This window comes from Onychostoma macrolepis, chromosome 09, assembly GCF_012432095.1.
Source record: "Onychostoma macrolepis isolate SWU-2019 chromosome 09, ASM1243209v1, whole genome shotgun sequence".
Taxonomy (NCBI): Eukaryota; Metazoa; Chordata; class Actinopteri; order Cypriniformes; family Cyprinidae; genus Onychostoma; species Onychostoma macrolepis.
Genome location: NC_081163.1, coordinates 7,406,286 through 7,424,441, shown reverse-complemented (window position 1 = coordinate 7,424,441; position 18,156 = coordinate 7,406,286). Strand labels below are relative to the sequence as shown.

The following is an 18,156-nucleotide window of genomic DNA, read 5'->3' as shown; positions in this document are numbered from 1 at the left end:
TCTAAATTCTATTTTATTTTTAAATAATAATTTATTTTATGATAAATAAATATATAATTTTAATATATTTTATATTTATTTCACTGTATAGTATTTTATAATATATTATTTTATAATTTAATTATTTTTCTAAATAACATTTTTGTTAATTTATATAAATTTTGAAAATTTGCATCTCTAAAAATTATGTGAAGGGATGATGAGAAAATGTGCTTTTTTTTTTTTTAAACCATAACGCTTTTGGGGTGGAATATGACCAGTATGTGTTCTTGATGTGTTTGATGCAGTTCACCCATTTATTCCTAACTATATTGGTAATTTTAGAATGGTATAAGTTCCATTGTAATGCATTTGATGAAAATACATCTACTGTACATATTAAGAGCTGTCTTATCTTACTGTGTGTTTGTTCAGTGTAGAAGTATGTATTCTGGCTTTGATCGTGACCACCAAGGCCATATCAAGAGAACAGGTTTCTGTTTCCCATAAAGTCAAAAATTAACCACCTACTCCAACAAGCACCATGCTTTTAACACTTCACATGTGACTGCTGGACTATCACCATTTACTGTGTTTTTTTATGAAACCTCAGACAATAGTTTGCACATTTTCTGGTCAACTGTGGTCAATTGTGTATCTGCTTCTAACAATTAACATCATGCTTCTCTTGAAAATATCCTCAGTATCACTGTGTCTTTTTCTCAGGCTAAATTGAAAGAGGCAGACTTTGAGTTAGTTGGGAGTGACTCTTACGCAGCACGTTTTGGAGAAACCATCATGAACCTCGGTGATATTGACGATGATGGATATCCAGGTACAGTTCTGTATGTCTGACTGACACATCAATATGGAGTATGGATCCTTTATAAACCACTTCATTTTTTCTGTACGTTTCTCACGCTGAATTGCTTTATTTGACTAGCCAAGTGTAATAAAATTTTGTATCATGCTTTGCTGTTGTTTCTTTCCCTCAGGCTAGGTTTGATGGTAAACCACAATGTTTCACTTCCTCGTTTTGTATCTTCTTTATATTTTAAAGCCTGTCTTCTGTCATAGAAAGACAGAGTGGTTTCATGGCTAGATATTTGTTAATTTCTGAATCAGATTTGGAGATGATCTTAATGATTCTCGGTAGGGTGTGGTTTTCAGACAGAGCATGGTTAGAAAGAGCAATCACACATCTACTATAATGGACCACAGTAAAACAGCTGTTAAAAGAGTGAAACACGCTTGCTCACACATACTTAAACTTAAACCTTATCGTCACAGTATCACATTGTTACTGACTAGTGCCGGTATGTCAGCATAAATAATTAGTTTTCAGACCAAAATTATTATATAAATAATGTTTTCATGACTTGAATTTTCTAGTGAGCTGCCTATTACCTACATAGACAGCTATCTTCTGAGAAAACATCCTAACAATGTGATATTCTAATAAACCTAAAAATATCTAGCACACAAAGCATTGGGCATAACAGTCTATCAGTTCTTGTTAGTATTGCATGCATTTTATATATATTTGTAATGATTTCTCTGAAATTAATTCTTTCAGTGAGCTTGCGTTGCTTTATGGGAATGCCTTTTTATGAATAATATATATCATTTGTGACCCTGGACCACAAAACCAGTCGTAAGTAGCATGGGTATATTTGAATCAATAGCCAAAAATACATTGTATGGGTCAAAATTATTGATTTTTCTTTTATGCCAAAAATCATTAGGATATTAAGTAAAGATCATGTTCCATGAAGATTTCCTACCGTAAATATATCAAAACTTAATTTTTGATTAGTAATATGCATTGCTAAGAACTTAATTTGGACAACTTTATTAAAGGCAATTTTCTCAATATTTAGCTTTTTCAAATAGTTATATCTCAGCCAAATACCGTCCTACCCAAACAAACTATACATCAATGGAAAGCTTATATATTCAGATGATGTAAAAATCTCAATTTCAAAAAATGTAGCCTTATGACTGGTTTTGTGGTCCAGGGTCACATATGTATATTGTATAATACATGCAATGCTATGTTAGAATTTGACCATTTGACCAAAATAAGAAAATAATAGAATTTGACCAAAATAATGTACAGTACCATTTCAAAGTTTGGGAGTAGTAATTTGTTTTTAAAGAAATTAATATTTGTATTAAGCAAGGATGCATTAAATTGATTAAAAAGTGACAGTAAAGACATTCAGAAGATTTCAAATATGTGCATTTTTGTTTGTTTGTTTGTTTGTTTTTACTTTCTATTCATCAAAGAATCCTGAAACAAATGTTATACGTTATTCCACAACATTTATAATAACTTTGCAACATTTATAATAATTCTTAAATTCCAAATCAGCATATTATGATGTTTTTTAAAAGATCATGTGACACTGAAGACCGGAGTAATGGCTGTTGAAAATTGAGCTTTGTCATCACAGGAATACATACAAATTATAATAAAATACAAAACAGTCTTTAAAAAAAAAATTGTAATAATATTTTTCAGTATTGCTGTTTTTGCTATATTTTCTATCCAATAAATGCAGCCTTGGTGAGACTTTTTTTAAAAACATTTTAAAAATCGTTTGAATGCTATACCGTTGAAGGTTGCTTATCTCTGCTTCCTACATTTTGCAGCACTCTTAAAATGTTGTCTAATTAGACTGAACACTAGGTTTTGGAACAAAGCTAACGCAATGCTTGTGTTTCAGATGTGGCCATCGGAGCCCCTCAGGAGGACGATCTGCGTGGTGCTATATATATCTACAATGGGAGGACAAGTGGTATTGCACGGAGTTTCTCTCAAGTATGTTCCCCAGCTGCTGTTTATGCTGATATTATGGGCAGGGAAGAATGAAACGGAGGCGGGAAAGGTCAAACCTGAGCAGTCCTCCCCATCCTGTGCAAACTGCTCTATTGTTTTGAGTCTTTCTTCTCTCTTCCACACTGGAGTACTAAGCATTTGGTCTAATTGCAGTAATTTCCTGAATTCCCTCTCTCTCTCCATGTATAGTTTCAAGCAGCGATCAGGGCAAATCCAAATCATGAGAATCCAGTTATAAAAATTAATGTTTAGGAAGAACTTCATCTAATTATATTAACTTCAGGCCAAAATGATTACATACAGGATGTTTGTAGTGATCAGCAGCAGCTCTTGTGGCCTTGTAACAGTACTGTGGTTTTCCAGAAATTGTAGACCATGACGCAAGCAATGTCAAAGGTCATGGGTTTGATTCCCATGTAACACAAACTAATCAAATGTAGACCTTGAATGTAAGTCACTCAGTGAAAGTGTCTGCAAAGTGAAACAATTAAGCTGTAATATGCATTCATCTGGTCATTATTGCAAAATAAACTGTCACTGACCATTCAAAATCAAGTATTCCAGAGAACATGGGCATTTAAATTTGCCAAAAATAATGTTTACATTGCTCGTTTGAGCAATCTTTCCCTTTTATAGTTATTATTTTATAGTTATGTAGCTCTCTGTTATGGATTGCCAAATCAGTTTACCTACCTCCCGTTTAAGTATTATATTAACATGTGATCTCTTGAAATAGATGTAAGAAAGTCCATAAATAAGATCATTTGCATGTCTCTTGGAGTACAGTACAACTCCATTGGCATTTAATATGTCAAATTCTGTATCTGAATATCTTCTGAATGCTGTCTTTGTGCTTTTTTCAATGCAGAGAATAACAGGCTCTTTGTTGGGCAACAACTTCAGGATGTTTGGCCAGTCAGTGTCTGGAGGAGTTGATATTGATAGCAACAATTACCCAGGTAATGCTTTTACCGCTTTTTAAAACATGAATAGCATATGTGAACAGGAAGCATGTTCAACCTACACTACGTTCAAAAGTTTGGGGTCAATAGTATTTGTAAAGAAATAATCCTTTTATTCAGAAAGTAGGCTGTGAATGTTTTTTAATTGATAGAACAGACATTTATAATGTTTCAGAAGATTTATTTCAAATAAATGGTGTTCTTTTGAAACTTTTATTCCTGAAAGAATCCTGAAAAAAGTATCATAGTTTCCACAAAAATATTAAACATCACTGTATATCGAAATATGAAACGTTTTTAACATTGGGTATATTTGACTGATTTCTGAAGGATCCTGTGACACTAAAGACAGAAGTAATGGCTGCTGAAAACTCAGCTTTGCATCGTAGGAATAAATTACATTTTAAAATATATTAAAAGAGAAAACAGTTATTTTAAACTGTAATAGTATTTCACAATATTACTGTTTTTACTGTATTTTTGATCAAATAAATGCAGTCTTGGTGAGTGTAAGAGACTTCTTTAAAAACATTACTTTCCCCAATCTTTTGAAGGGTAGTGTACCTGTTTGGTATTAGCTGTTTTTGACAGGATATATCGCAAATTAGACCTCAGACAAAGTATTAGTGTCTAAGAGAGTGGTGTTACTGCTACTGCCTCGACATGTAGTTGTTTAGTTCTGTGCACACTACTTGTATTTAATATAAATGTGATCATCACTCCTTGACATTTTGGGAGTGAATTCACTAGTCAAATGTGGTTTCTCTTTCCGTAAATAACCAAACTGTGCATGCACAAATTAAGAGCAGCAAGCTAGTGTGTGTGCATGGCCATATTATAATACCTCTTTAGAGGAAATGACATGGTGCAACATGTTTTCAGATCAGCATTTTTTTGATCAATTATGCTGTGGGTGTCAGCTGTGATGTACTTCCTGAATATGTATCACAAATCAAAAAGAGACACAAAACACTTCTTGTTCTCAGACTCTGTTTCCAGTCTTGAAGTATGAGGCGCCACGTAGGATTTTAATCAAACTTTGCTTATCAATGCATACATAAAACACGTGCATATACACCTATAAATTACTCACATATACATGTATACTATAGGATGTTCAAAATATATTTTATTATGTAATATTTTACGACCTCAAACAGGTGCATCTAATTTAGGATAATAAATGTAGTGGAGGTGGACATTTTAAAGGCAGACTAACAGGTCTTTGAGGGTCAGAATTCTAGCTGATAGACAGGTGTTCAAATACTTATTTGCAGCTGTATCATACAAATAAATAGTTAAAAAATCATACATTGTGATTTCTGGATTTTTTTTTTTAGATTATGTCTCTCACAGTGGACATGCACCTACGATGACAATTTCAGACCCCTCCATGATTTCTAAGTGGGAGAACTTGCAAAATAGCAGGGTGTTCAAATACTTATTTTCCTCACTGTATATATGAAATATACGTGCACACTAATATGAAATCCATACCAATACACCTTATGTTAGTAATGAATGCATATACACTTGTGAATAACTTGCATATACATATAAACTCGACGCATGCATACACCTATAGAAACTTGCTTATACATATAAACTCGATCCATGCATATACACCTACAACACCACACGCACATACATATAAACTCGTTTCATGCAGACAAACCTATACATAGTCTCATATACATATAAACTTGATCCATGCATATACACCTATAAATACTCGCACATACATCTAAACTCGATGCGTGCATACACCCATAAATCACTCGCGCAAACATACAAAATAAAATTCACAAGCATATACAGTTCTGATTAGAAAGACGCATGCTTTAGTTGTGTATATACATATATGCAAGATATTTCATATGTGGATGTGCGTGAACTTTTCAATGCAAACGGAAGGCATTTCAGTGTAAAAGGAAGCAGCGGCACTTCCTGCGGGATCTCCAGATGCCGGGACATTTTTAAAACGCTTAGTGTGGCTTAATGCATTAAAACAGTGTATTTAAAAGACCAAACTCAATAAACACATTATTATTAAAGCATACGATGTACAGACGAGCAGATGAGTCCAGAATAAGAACGCAACGTGTTTAATTACAGCGTTTCCTCCCATAAGGAGTACGCTTAACGTGGCTTAATGCGTTAAGACAGAGTTTTTAAAATGTCAAACTCAGTAAACACATTATTAATAAATCAAACTATGTACAGTAGCCTATAGTATGATTTGTTAATAATTATGTTTATTCAGTATCTTTTAAAAACACTGTTTTAATGCATTAAGCCACGTTAAGCGTTTTAAAATGTCTCAGCATCTGGAGATGCCGCTGTAGATGCCAGGGTCTGTCTCTGGCATGTGCATCTCCAGCAGCCATGGACTTTCTTCGCTGGCCAATTACACATGCATTAAAACAGAGTTTTTAAAATGCAAAACTCAGTAAACACATTATTAATAAATAAAACTATGTACAGTAGCCTATAGTATGATTCATTAATCATTATGTTTATTGAGTATCTTTTAAAAATGTTTTGCTGTAGATGCCACGGTCTGTCTCTGGCATGTGCATCTCCAGCAGCCATGGACTTTCTTCGCTGGCCAATTACACAATTCGATGTAATACTTTTTATTAAAAAAATTACATTTCAACAAAATATAAAGCATTTATCATAAAGTTTATTTTTATGTTTGATATTCGCTTCATTTTCACCTAGGCTGCTTTAGGGACCATCTGCAAATTTACTTCACAGTACAAAACGAAGGCCAAGATTTAATTCAAATGAATGTTTACAGGGCTATAGTAAACACCTAGTGGGCCTAACTGACTGATTATATTTTGCCAATATCTCGCCTCAGACAATACTTCCAATATTTACCTTACTGTATGTACAGTACACAATCATTTTACATGAAAAATGAGACACTGTATTTTTTTATTTAAATAATTGTGTACTGTACATATATGAAGGGATGTATTGGCAAAAACTCGCTGTATTAAATCACTACATGAGTAATACAAGCTTTACAGTTTGACAATTAGTCATTTTAAATGTTAAAAGTCATTTTGATTAAAATACTTTGGACGTTTTAATCCAGTCGGTGGAATTGTCAGACGGTCCCTTATTCATCATACTCTTATGATTTACTGCAGTGAGTTTAATGCATTAAAACAGTGTTTTTAAAAGACCAAACTCAATAAACATAATTATTAATAAATCATACTATAGGCTACTGTACATAGTTTGATTTATTAATAATGTGTTTACTGAGTTTGACATTTTAAAAACTCTGTCTTAACGCATTAAGCCACGTTAAGCGTACTCCTTTTGGGAGGAAACGCTGTAATTAAACACGTTGCATTCTTATTCTGGACTCATCTTCTCGTCTGTACATCGTATGCTTTATTAATAATGTGTTTATTGAGTTTGGTATTTTAGAAACACTGCTTTAATGCATTAAGCCACGTTAAGCGTTTTAAAATGTCCCGGCATCTGGAGATGCCGCCGGGAAGTTACGCTGCTTCCTTTTACACTGAAATGCCTTCCGTTTGCATTGAAAAGTTCACGCACATCACTTGCAAACACTTGTATTTACACTACATGTGCGAATTGGAGGGCGGGGCTAAAGAGGCAGCAATGTAGAAGCAGGTGTTGATTTTGGCAGGCTGGCTTCAACATAAGCTGTTTTTAGACTAGCGAGAAAGTTTTGAGTTCTGAAACGTACAGGGTGTTTTTATAGTACAACGATCTCTTATATGTCAATAGATCAAGGGAATTTTGGTTTCTCAGTTTATGACCCCATTAAGTGCCGAAAGACATTTAACATTTAACACAAATTTAAAAATGCAAAATAACCCCATTTATTTATAACTAGATGCCACTCCACGAAGTTAAATGTAGGATGACAGTTGTTTTCAGTAAAATGAAAATGTTTAATATTTTAAAGAATGTTAGTGCACTTGTGAGTTAAGAATGTGTGAAAGAATAACCAAGTCAGGTATGTTTTATGGGAATTTTATGTTCTCACCCAGATGTTGCAGTGGGAGCGTTCCTGTCAGACTCAGCTGTGGTGTTCAGGTAAAAACAGCAGATGAATTTTTCACACACATTTTCTTTGGTAACTTTTAAGATTAGGTATTGTCTATAGGAATTTATTCCTGCATAACTGAATGTGAATGCCCATCATTCAATTCTACACATCTTTCCACTCCTAAATTTTACTTAAGCTAATTTTATTACGTTTTCAGATTCCAATAAGACTATAGAACTCTATTTAGCACATTCAAATACATTCCATAGAATTCTGAAAATTATCTTCTAAAATCAGCATGGAAAATGCAAAAAAAAAACTGACATATTCTGTAGCATATTCCATAGCGGGCCTAGCTATAATGGAGACTGGGGCTAGTTGTCACACTTTTTTTTTTTAATCCCAATGAATATTATTCACAGAGACTGTTGTGTTAAAGTCTGTATAAACAGTATTTCATTTATGTATTTATTTTAAAAACATTACATTTCAAACAATATCACTGTTTTGAAATGGTGAAAAGTCACTTCAGCAGGCATGGGATGTTGTTGTATGGGATATGCTGTCATAATGGGAACCTGCCATTAAAAATCTACATACTAACTATATACTAAACTAAATTGGTCAACTAAATTTGATCAAAAACAAAAAATGAAACACAATGGTAACGCTTTACTTAAAGCCTTTTTAATAATGTGCGTTGTAATACATTAGATCTTGTTGTAAATGATTATAACCAAATTTAAAATGCATAGTGTTACAATGAATTGATGTGTTATAATGTATTAACTGAATAATGTTAGAATGTATTAATTAAATTTACTGAATATGTAAAGTAAGTGGTTGCAATCAATTTATTTTAGCTACATTTAAATAAACACATTTAGTTGACTAACTTTCAACTATTTTTTTTTTTTAAATGTAGCTAAAATAAATAAATGCAACCACCAAAATTTACTATATTCAATGAACAATTTTTTTCAGTGTGTGGTTACAATTATTCATGAGATAATATAATGCATTATAAGGTGCATTACGAGGCATAATTAATGCATTAATGCACTTTTCTTTTTTTTTTAAATGCAATGACCTGACTACTAACCCAATAACTCTGGTTGTTTCAGGACGCGTCCAGTAGTGAAGGTGGATGCTGTCATGTTCTTGCCTGAGAGCTTGAACCGGTCCATAGCCCAGTGCACTGAAAACGGTCTTCCTGCCATATGTGTCAAAGTTAAGGTGTGCTTTAGAGTCGGAGGGAAACAAATCCCAGGAAGCATAGGTAAGACCGTAATACCCATTGAACATAATCTTCATTTAAAGAGTTTAAAAGTTTTGAAACCATACCTTTGACTTAAAATTCCCTCCAAATCAACAGTATTTGTGCAATAAACCCCTACAGTGATACAAGACCATTTTGCAACTTCCAGCAGTGCTATCTGACTTTTTAGATATGATGCGAAATGACCTCTGATATTTTGAGCTCCCCACACATGCTCTCAGAGTTGAGTACACAGCGTTCAAGGATGAACCTTTTGGGCTCAAGCTCTTTGTTTGTGAGAGGTTGTGTGTTGGCTCGTCTTATCAGCACGTGCTGAAGGCAGTGGCAGTTCGCTCTGCTTCAGACATCTTTCCCAGCTCTTTATCTCGGCCCCACATCCCCTCTTTTGTTGTGGCGGTTGGAGGGCTCAGGGTGTGTGTCAAGGCCTGCCTTCACTGATAGATCGACGCTCTCTGACCAAATAGTAAACAACAGAGCCGTGCTTGATGACAAATACTCATAATCTTGAAACTGATATGAAGTAGCGACAGCAGAAATGTGCCACCCAGAGATTTTACTATAGCGTTTATACAACAGTAGATTGATAGAGCTGTATATCTGTCAGTTTACAGGACTGCTGTATGTGTTATTTAAATGCGAGATAATAAAGAGCAGGATGTCCCAAACAAGAGTAGAACTGTTTGGTTTAGTTGTTTACAGTCACACAGTAACATCATAACGGCTTTGACTGTAGCTCATCCAATCAGAATTCATAATCAAAACTATCCATTTTATATTATTAGTTGTACTGTTTTTGTCCTGATGCCTTTTTTGTTTTTGGCTTTTCATTTATTTGTAATGAATAACCTTTTGATTAGCCATCATTAAAGAGAAAATAATTAAATGAGATACAGTACTTTTCATTTGCAAAGTATTTAATTCACTTGATTATCTAAAACAGGTGTTATTTAATATATGACCAATTTTTGTCGAATTTGCAGCCTTTCTGTCTGCTAAATCTGTATGACCTCAATGCTTAAATGTTTAATGAATGTAATGAATAATTTTATGCATTTAAGAATATTTACTATTTAATTTAGAACAATCTGTTTTTCAGCATCGTACATGTCCCCTGTCGTTCCTTCATAAACCCCTGTTTCACCTTAACATGAGAATGAGATTCTGAATTGTTTTGAAGATTTAACAGGTTGTCTTTGCCTAACTGTAACTTTGTCTCTGAATGCCATACTTCTTCCTGTGCAGAGCTGAAGTACAACATTACAGCTGATGTTCACCACAAAGATGGCTTCCCTTCCCGATTTTATTTCAGTGGAAACGGCACATCCAATGTTACAGCGGGGAGAGTGAAGGCCAAGCATGAGCAGCTCACTTGTGCCACCCACCAGGCCTTCATGAAGGTGCGAGACTCTGTTTATGTTCATTACATGTGTTGGGGGATGTTACTTTTAACACTGTCACATTATGACTTTAGTCCTAAACAAATTACTCTACATTTCATGGCAAAGGCAGAATGGCAGTGGAACTGTGCATTGTTTTGTTTGTTTGTTTGTTTGTTTGTTTGTTTGTTTTAGAAGTTACCCTGACACTGTTAGGGGTACTGTGTATGTTTGTGTGTGTGTGTATATGATATATGATATATATATATATATATATATATATATATATGTGTGTGTGTGTGTGTGTGTGTGTGTGTGTATATCACATATCATATATCATATACACACATATATCTATATATATCTATATATAGATATAGATATATACATACATACATACACACACACACACACACACACACACACATATACATACAGTACTATAGTTGTTTTTATGAATATTATTTTACAATATATTGTCTATTGCTATATATATATATATACACACACACACACACACACACACCTTTATTTTTAGAATTTTAGTTTTCATGTAGTTTAGTAAGATTTTTTATTTTTGGATTCAGAATATGTGCTTTTGTGTTTTTTTTTATTAATTTATTTTTTTTATTAAATTTTCATATTTCTATTTAGCTTTAAGTTATTTTTTATTTTAGTTTTAGTCATTTAGTAGATAGTCTTTTTATCTAATATTTATATTTTATTTTAGCTATATTTCAGTTAACAAGGATGATTTATACGTTTGGATGATAACAACACTTGCATATTGCACGTTCATACAGAATATATAAACATAGATAAAGAGTTCTGAAGGTAAAAGTGATTAAAAAATGTGCAAGTTGTAGGACGCTTTCTTCAGTTGATTGTATGTCTTGACTTTTGCTTTGTCACTTGCATCACTGAGGGTCAAAATGTCTTTCTTACAGTTAATTTATACCATTTATTATGTTGCCATTCTTTTACCGTTCACCGTCCACTAGTGAGAAACATTTTGACTGATATTTGGTCATATAGATTGAGTACATGACCGAAAATCCCTTAGGTACAGGAATCTCTTCCAGCGTTTCAGTGTATGGATGAAATTCATCTAAAAAACCAGATGTGTCTTGATGTTTTCTTAGATCGCCCCCCGTTGTGTGTCACAAACTTAAATTTTCTATACAAAAGTGCTGACTCAGAATGAAGCCCGTGGACTTCACAGCTGTGATTCGCCCACGTCACTCTGCTCTTCATGCTCGAGTTAATCAGCCTCTCTGAGAGGCCCAGGTGGTGTGACTCTCTCTCTAGGTTTACAGCGTGACTCCACGCAGGAGGCCGGGATGATAAAGAGGCTCTTACAGATAGTTTGTTGGAGTTGATAGCAGGTTTTCGCTGCTGGCGAACAAGAGGAAGAGCCAGGCGGGATGGCGCAGGGGAGGACGGTACAGAAAGAGACCTAGACAGTTGATAAAGTGTGGATAGATGGCTCTGTGAGTATGAGTGAATGTTCCAGGTGTTTGGTGGGCCCCTCTGGACGCCTCTCCCTCTGTCTCTTCCTGTAATCAGGGCCATCTGATCCAGCTCATGTTTTACACAGTAATTAATGGAGGCCTGTCTATGGCTCCGCTGTTATTAATGGCCGCTGATGGAGACGATGGCCATAAACAAGTGTGATTATCTGTCAGAAACCCAAACAAGGAGGCTGCTATATTTGAGGTATTTTTAGAGCTTAATTAATGAGCAATAAGAGTAACAAATGGAACACAAAGCAGATGTGGCGGACACCTTGAGCTGTGTTTTAGAAAGGTGACAGAGGAGATTGTCAAGCCCTGTTATATTTTGTCGTATTTACTATTTATTATTGACTTATTACAGGCTTTCCTGTAGCTCAAATAGTAGAGCATGGCGCTAGCAACGCCGAGATCATGGGTTCGATTCCCAGGGAAAGCAAGAGCTGATAAAATGTAAAAACTGTAACTTGAATGCAATGTAAGTCGCTTTGGATAAAAGCGTCTGCTAAATGCATAAATGTAAATGTATTGAAACAGGAAGTTTGAGATGGGTGTATCGAATGGTGTGTTCATTTTTAAAAATAGCCTATAGTCTTGTTTATGTCAGTTGCTTCTTGCTAATATGCAGGCGATATTGGTGAGAGAGATGGTGTCATTCTAGAGAGAATTTGACTGAAATTTTGATCCACACTATTTAAAGGTTTGGAGTCTATAAGACCTTTTAAACGTTTTGAGAAAAGTCTCTTATGCTAACCAAGACTGCATTTATTTGATATAATATTGTGAGATATTATTACAATTTTAAATAAATGTTTTCTATTGAAATATATTTTAAAATATGTCACCTTGGTCCACAAAACTAGTCGTAAGGGTCAATTGTTTGAAATTGAGTTTCATACATAATCTGAAAGCTGAATAAATAATCTTTCCGTTGATGTATGGTTTGTTAGGATCGGACAATATTTGGCCGAGATGCAACTATTTGAAAATTTGGAATGTAAGGATGTAAAAAAATCTAAATATTGAGAAATTTCCTTTAAAGTTGTCCAAATGAAGTTCTTAGCAATGCATACTACTAATCAAAAATTAAGTTTTGATATATTTATGGTAGGAAATTTACAAAATATCTTCATGGAACATGATCTTTATTTAATATTCTAATGGTTTTTGGCATAAAAGAAAAATCAATAAGGTAACACTTTATTTTTTCAAAAGAAGCCAGTTTATTTGAAATATAAATCCTAAACATTTGAACAGTAGTGTATTTCTGTTAGCATAAGATGAGGAATCAGTTTTTGGTCTGTTTTTCTAGAAGACAGAGAATACTTTGTGTAAAGTAAAATTTTGTCCACTTATACTATTACATGACATATAGATGGGCTCAAAGCTTTACTCTAAATTTCTTGGAGTCTGTAAAAGATTTTTATGCTTTGAATACTGAAGCTATATGCTTGTTGATTAACACAGAAAACTATTTTTTACAATAATTTAATTGCAATAAAATGCCAGTAAATTATTTTTCTAAATGTATCTGTTTTAAAAGTGCTATTGTGATATTGAAGTGAGAAAACCAGGAAGAAATGTGACATCTACATTTACATTTACTCATTTGGCAGGTGCTTTTATCCACATATAGCTCCTGTAGCTATGGGTTTGATTCCCAGGTGGTTAATGAACTGATCAAATGTATACTGTACCTTGAATGCAATGTAAGTTGCTTTTGATAAAAATGTCTGCCAAATGCATAAATGGAGATGTAAGTGAAGTTCATGAATTGCTATTGTTTTAATAGTGTGTCACTGAGAGTTGCAAATGTACCAGGCCTGAATTTTTGAAAAGGGAAGCAGTATTTCCAGTACTTGTTTTGAGTGAAATAAACTTTGAGCCGAATGAAGGTGTGAAGGGAACACCCAGTCTATTTTCACCACCATGGTGAACCACAACAGTTTTCTCATAAGATCATTTTGCAGGTTCCTTGAAATATCACTTGTCTGTATGGGTTGCACCCATGAGATCGGACATGCCAGTGACACACTAGATGCATGTGAGCACATTTGGATGACTTTATTTAGTGGCCACATCCTGAGAAAAGTATACAAGTTCACAGCGTTGACTTTGAGTTTAGCCTTTGCTGCAGAAATTATCGTCTCTCTGAGGTTGTTGTTGTGGCTGGAGTCCAGCTCATTTACACTGGCCATGGAAGAGCTTTCCAAAACCCCGGTCACACATCTCCCCTGCAGCTAAATACAGGCCCGAGAGACCCCACAGGACAACTCCCAACCACTGAGCCCCCAATTAGAGACGGCCATCACAGCTGACAGAGCAAACCTTACCTGCATTAATTATCTGCACTGAGGTTAGGAAAATTAAGATGGGAGGAATTTAGTTTGGGGTCGGTAAGATTTTTGAATGTTTTTAAACAAAGCATCTTGTGTTCACCAATACAGTTCAAAAATACAGTAAAAACAGTAATATTGTGAAATTTTACTATAATATAAAATATCTGTTTTCTGTTTTGTTATATTTTATAATGTAATTTATTCCTGAATTTTCAGCATCATTACTCCAGTCTACTGTTACATGATCCTTCAGAAATAATATTAATATGCTGGTTAATTATTATCAATGTTGGAAAAATGTTTTTTTTTTTTTCTGATTTCTTTGAGTAGAAAGTTAAAAAGAGCAGCATTTATTTTAAATAGAAATATTTTATAACGTCAAACATGTATTTTTTGTATTACTGAATTAAACGTATTAATTTTCTTCCAATAAATAAATAAATTGCACTGATTCCAGATTTTCAAACAGTACTAGTGTACCAGTAGAAACTAATTGAATCATGCGAAATAACCAAAGCCCTGATCCCAACCAGCTTGATATTGCAACTTTGGGTGTTTGACCATATGGCAAATAGCAGGAATGTTTGGGAAACCTGTTTGGAAACCATTATTAGAAATAGAAATCATTTGTAACATTATAAATGTCTTTACTGTCACTGTTGACCAATTTAATGCATCCTTTCTGAATAAAAGTATTAATTTCCTAAGAAAAAAAAACAACAATCTCTGAACACCTTAGCAACCATATCGGAACACCTTGCATCGGTGGTGGTGAAATTTGGATAGACAAGCACCGGTAATTTTCTTCAGAACATCTTGTTTATATGTTTTATTTCTCATGTGTGCAGAAAGACGTCCGGGATATCTTCACACCCATCCATTTTGAGGTGAAATATGAACTTGGAGAGCACCGCGTGCTACAGAGGGACTCCGGGGGCTTGCCTTCTCTCAAACCCATTCTACAGCAGAAGGATGAACATGGCAACGTCGTGAAAAACGAGGTCTGTTTTCCTCATTTCTCCGTTATTGTGATACATTTCTGTGGCTACTTTATTAACCTCATTGTAGGTCACAATGTGTCTTGATTTGAAATTTTTCCATCTTTCTGTAGACCATCTTTGCCAGATATTGTTCCTGGGAAAACTGCTCGACCAACCTGCAGGTTTCTGCTCATCTGGTTTTACCACAGTAAGTCATCAACATATATCCTATGCTAAATGGGTGAATCTCTTGGAAATTGCAGAGAAATGTTTGTTCGTTATTTAATATTATTTAAATATAAAAATTACTAGTGTACATATGTAGATGTCTATGTTTTACTAAGTTTAATTTAAGCAGATTTTTCATGAACAAATAATTGCATCCAGACATGATGGTTTTCATTACTGTATTTCAGAAAAGCTATTTGCTTTATGGTAATGAGAATTTTGGAGGAAAATGTTCAGTTGTCATAAAAAATGTACACAATACAAAACATCTTAACAATCCTAAAACTGGCTTCATTTTATAAGAAAAACTCGATTTTTTTTTTTTTTTCTTTTGGGATAAAATCTAATGAGGATATTTACTCAACTGTATTACATGTTGTACATGTATACTGTTATACAACAGCTTAAGCTTTAATACGTACAGTTTTCTTGAGTTGTTTTTCTTTTCAAGTGCATGGTGAACAAGTACAGACCTCTGTAAATATTCTAGTTTTGCTGGTGTTGTTCGTGACTAACAGGAGGGCTTTTGAGATTATCTGCTCTCCTCATGAATACACCCATTAAACCAGCATGCACAGTAGCCAAAGCTTTATATCGATGCATTTTATGCATCACATTTCTTGGACTCGCCCAATTGAGGCGAAAGCGTGAGTGTGAACATTAGCATTTTGGATCATGTTTGCAGCCGTATGCAAACTAATTTATGGACCCCCCTCACCCATTGGTGATAATACATGATCTGATTATTCATAAGGCTCGTGTGTGTGTGTGTGTGTGTGTGTGTGTGTGTATGAAAGAGAGTAAGGGGGAGAGTGTCTTGTCACTCTCCCAGATGCACCTGGTGCCTTTAGATGAGAAACATCAGGCTTGAGTCCTCACTGCACAAGCTACACAAACACATGCAGGAAAAACACTGGCACCTTTTCCCATCAAATTCTACAATAATGAGTCTTTCAAGTATTCTAAAATGAACATAAACTATTAAAAGTTTTTTTTATTTTTTTTACTATTTTAAAAAACGATTATCACAATTATCAGAGTTTAGTTAATTGATCAGAACAAATATTTTAAATGTGTATATTTTTATTTTAAATTACTTTTTTTTTTTTGCTTTTGCACCAGTTACCACAATATATACAATTTTTGGTCCCACTTTATATTAGGTGGCCTTAACTACTATGTACTTACATTTAAATTAATCATTTGATACAATGCACTTATTGCGTACATACATGTTTTTACATTGTACTTATATTTTTTAAAATACCTATATGTACTTACATCTGTAATTAATTTCTGTAATTACATTTATAATTACACTGTTGACCCATCCCTTACACCTTAACCCACCCTTAAACCTACCCAGACCACCAAACCTGTCCCTAGCCTACCCGTATCCCACCTCAATAGCAGCAAAAGTGTTTTGCAATACAATATGACCACAATAAGTACATTGTACTTATTTTTTGATGTAAGTACATAGTAGTTAAGGCCACCTAATATAAAGTGTAAGCCAATTTTTATATTAAAGTATTTAATTGTCTTGCACATCATTTGACATACAATTATTTTAAGGCCTTGTAAACAAATTTTACTGGGTGTAATTATATGAACATAAATTCCAATTGTAATTGCCCAATATTTAAACATTTAAAGTATGTAGTCCAGTTATAATAAATGTTATAATTTTATTAACAATTTTTATACTTTTTTTAATCACCAAAAAGGTCTGTTCTTGTGTATTTCTTTCTAACTGATATTGTTCTTCCTTCATTTGGCAGCTTTTAAAATGTTGTGTAATATTTTTCAAATATTGAAAATCTGTAAAAAGAAAAAGGCATTGAATGGTATTTTATACTGAAGATTTTCTGTGGTTGAAATTATGTTTAAACCATAATAGCAATAATAGCTATTATTATTATTATTATTTATTTTTTATGAATCTTTTCTTCACTCTGAGTTAAGAATTATATAAATTAAACAATGAGTTAAATATGGATTAAAATGATTAAGTTATAAAATGTATAAAAATGCTTAATTTATGTTTTAAAACTGTTTTCCCAACAGGTCCTACAGGAACATTCCATACTTTGCCCTGGGTAATGGAAAAAGCATCATGTTAAACACCACACTGGTCAACATTGGAGATGATGCTTTTCTACCCAAACTTTACCTGAGGTTTCCCAGCAACCTGCATTTCATCAAAGTGCTGGAGGTAATTTAATTTGGTTTGGTTTTGTCTCAGATATCTGACAGCCAGCTTTTGGCTCTTTGTATTTCTGATGCACTTCACTTGAATCTTGCCTTTGATGTGCTTTAATATTTGTGATATTATTTCAGGAAGATAAATACATCAGCTGTGAAATTGCAGAGGAGAATAAAGTGACCATTGGACTGGACTGCAATGTTGGGAATTTATACATCCCCCCTTTCTCAAAGGTAAATGTCTTTAGCAACGGAAGATAAATGAGTTTGTTTGTCACTATGTCCTGTTGGAATATAAACATCTCTTTGCTTTCTTCCAGATCAACGTCACCTTTTTACTAGATGTGATGCAGAACAGCAGTGCGGGAAACCTTAGCATTAACATCAATGCAACGAGGTGAGAGACCCAGAGATCT

The 18,156-nt window shown here is 33.9% G+C and overlaps 1 protein-coding gene across 1 annotated transcript in view; it reads left to right on the top strand.

Moving 5' to 3' along the window:
* The window catches only part of itga4 (integrin alpha 4), a 31,736-nt gene that overhangs the window by 7,819 nt on the left and 5,761 nt on the right, over positions 1-18,156 (top strand). Inside the window, exons 10-20 of the mRNA XM_058787584.1 lie at positions 706-814; positions 2,709-2,803; positions 3,690-3,780; positions 7,824-7,869; positions 8,947-9,101; positions 10,344-10,498; positions 15,176-15,328; positions 15,439-15,515; positions 17,603-17,750; positions 17,876-17,974; positions 18,061-18,137. Of these exons, the coding sequence (XP_058643567.1) occupies positions 706-814; positions 2,709-2,803; positions 3,690-3,780; positions 7,824-7,869; positions 8,947-9,101; positions 10,344-10,498; positions 15,176-15,328; positions 15,439-15,515; positions 17,603-17,750; positions 17,876-17,974; positions 18,061-18,137 (1,205 nt within the window). The remainder of the gene's footprint in view (positions 1-705; positions 815-2,708; positions 2,804-3,689; positions 3,781-7,823; positions 7,870-8,946; positions 9,102-10,343; positions 10,499-15,175; positions 15,329-15,438; positions 15,516-17,602; positions 17,751-17,875; positions 17,975-18,060; positions 18,138-18,156) is intronic.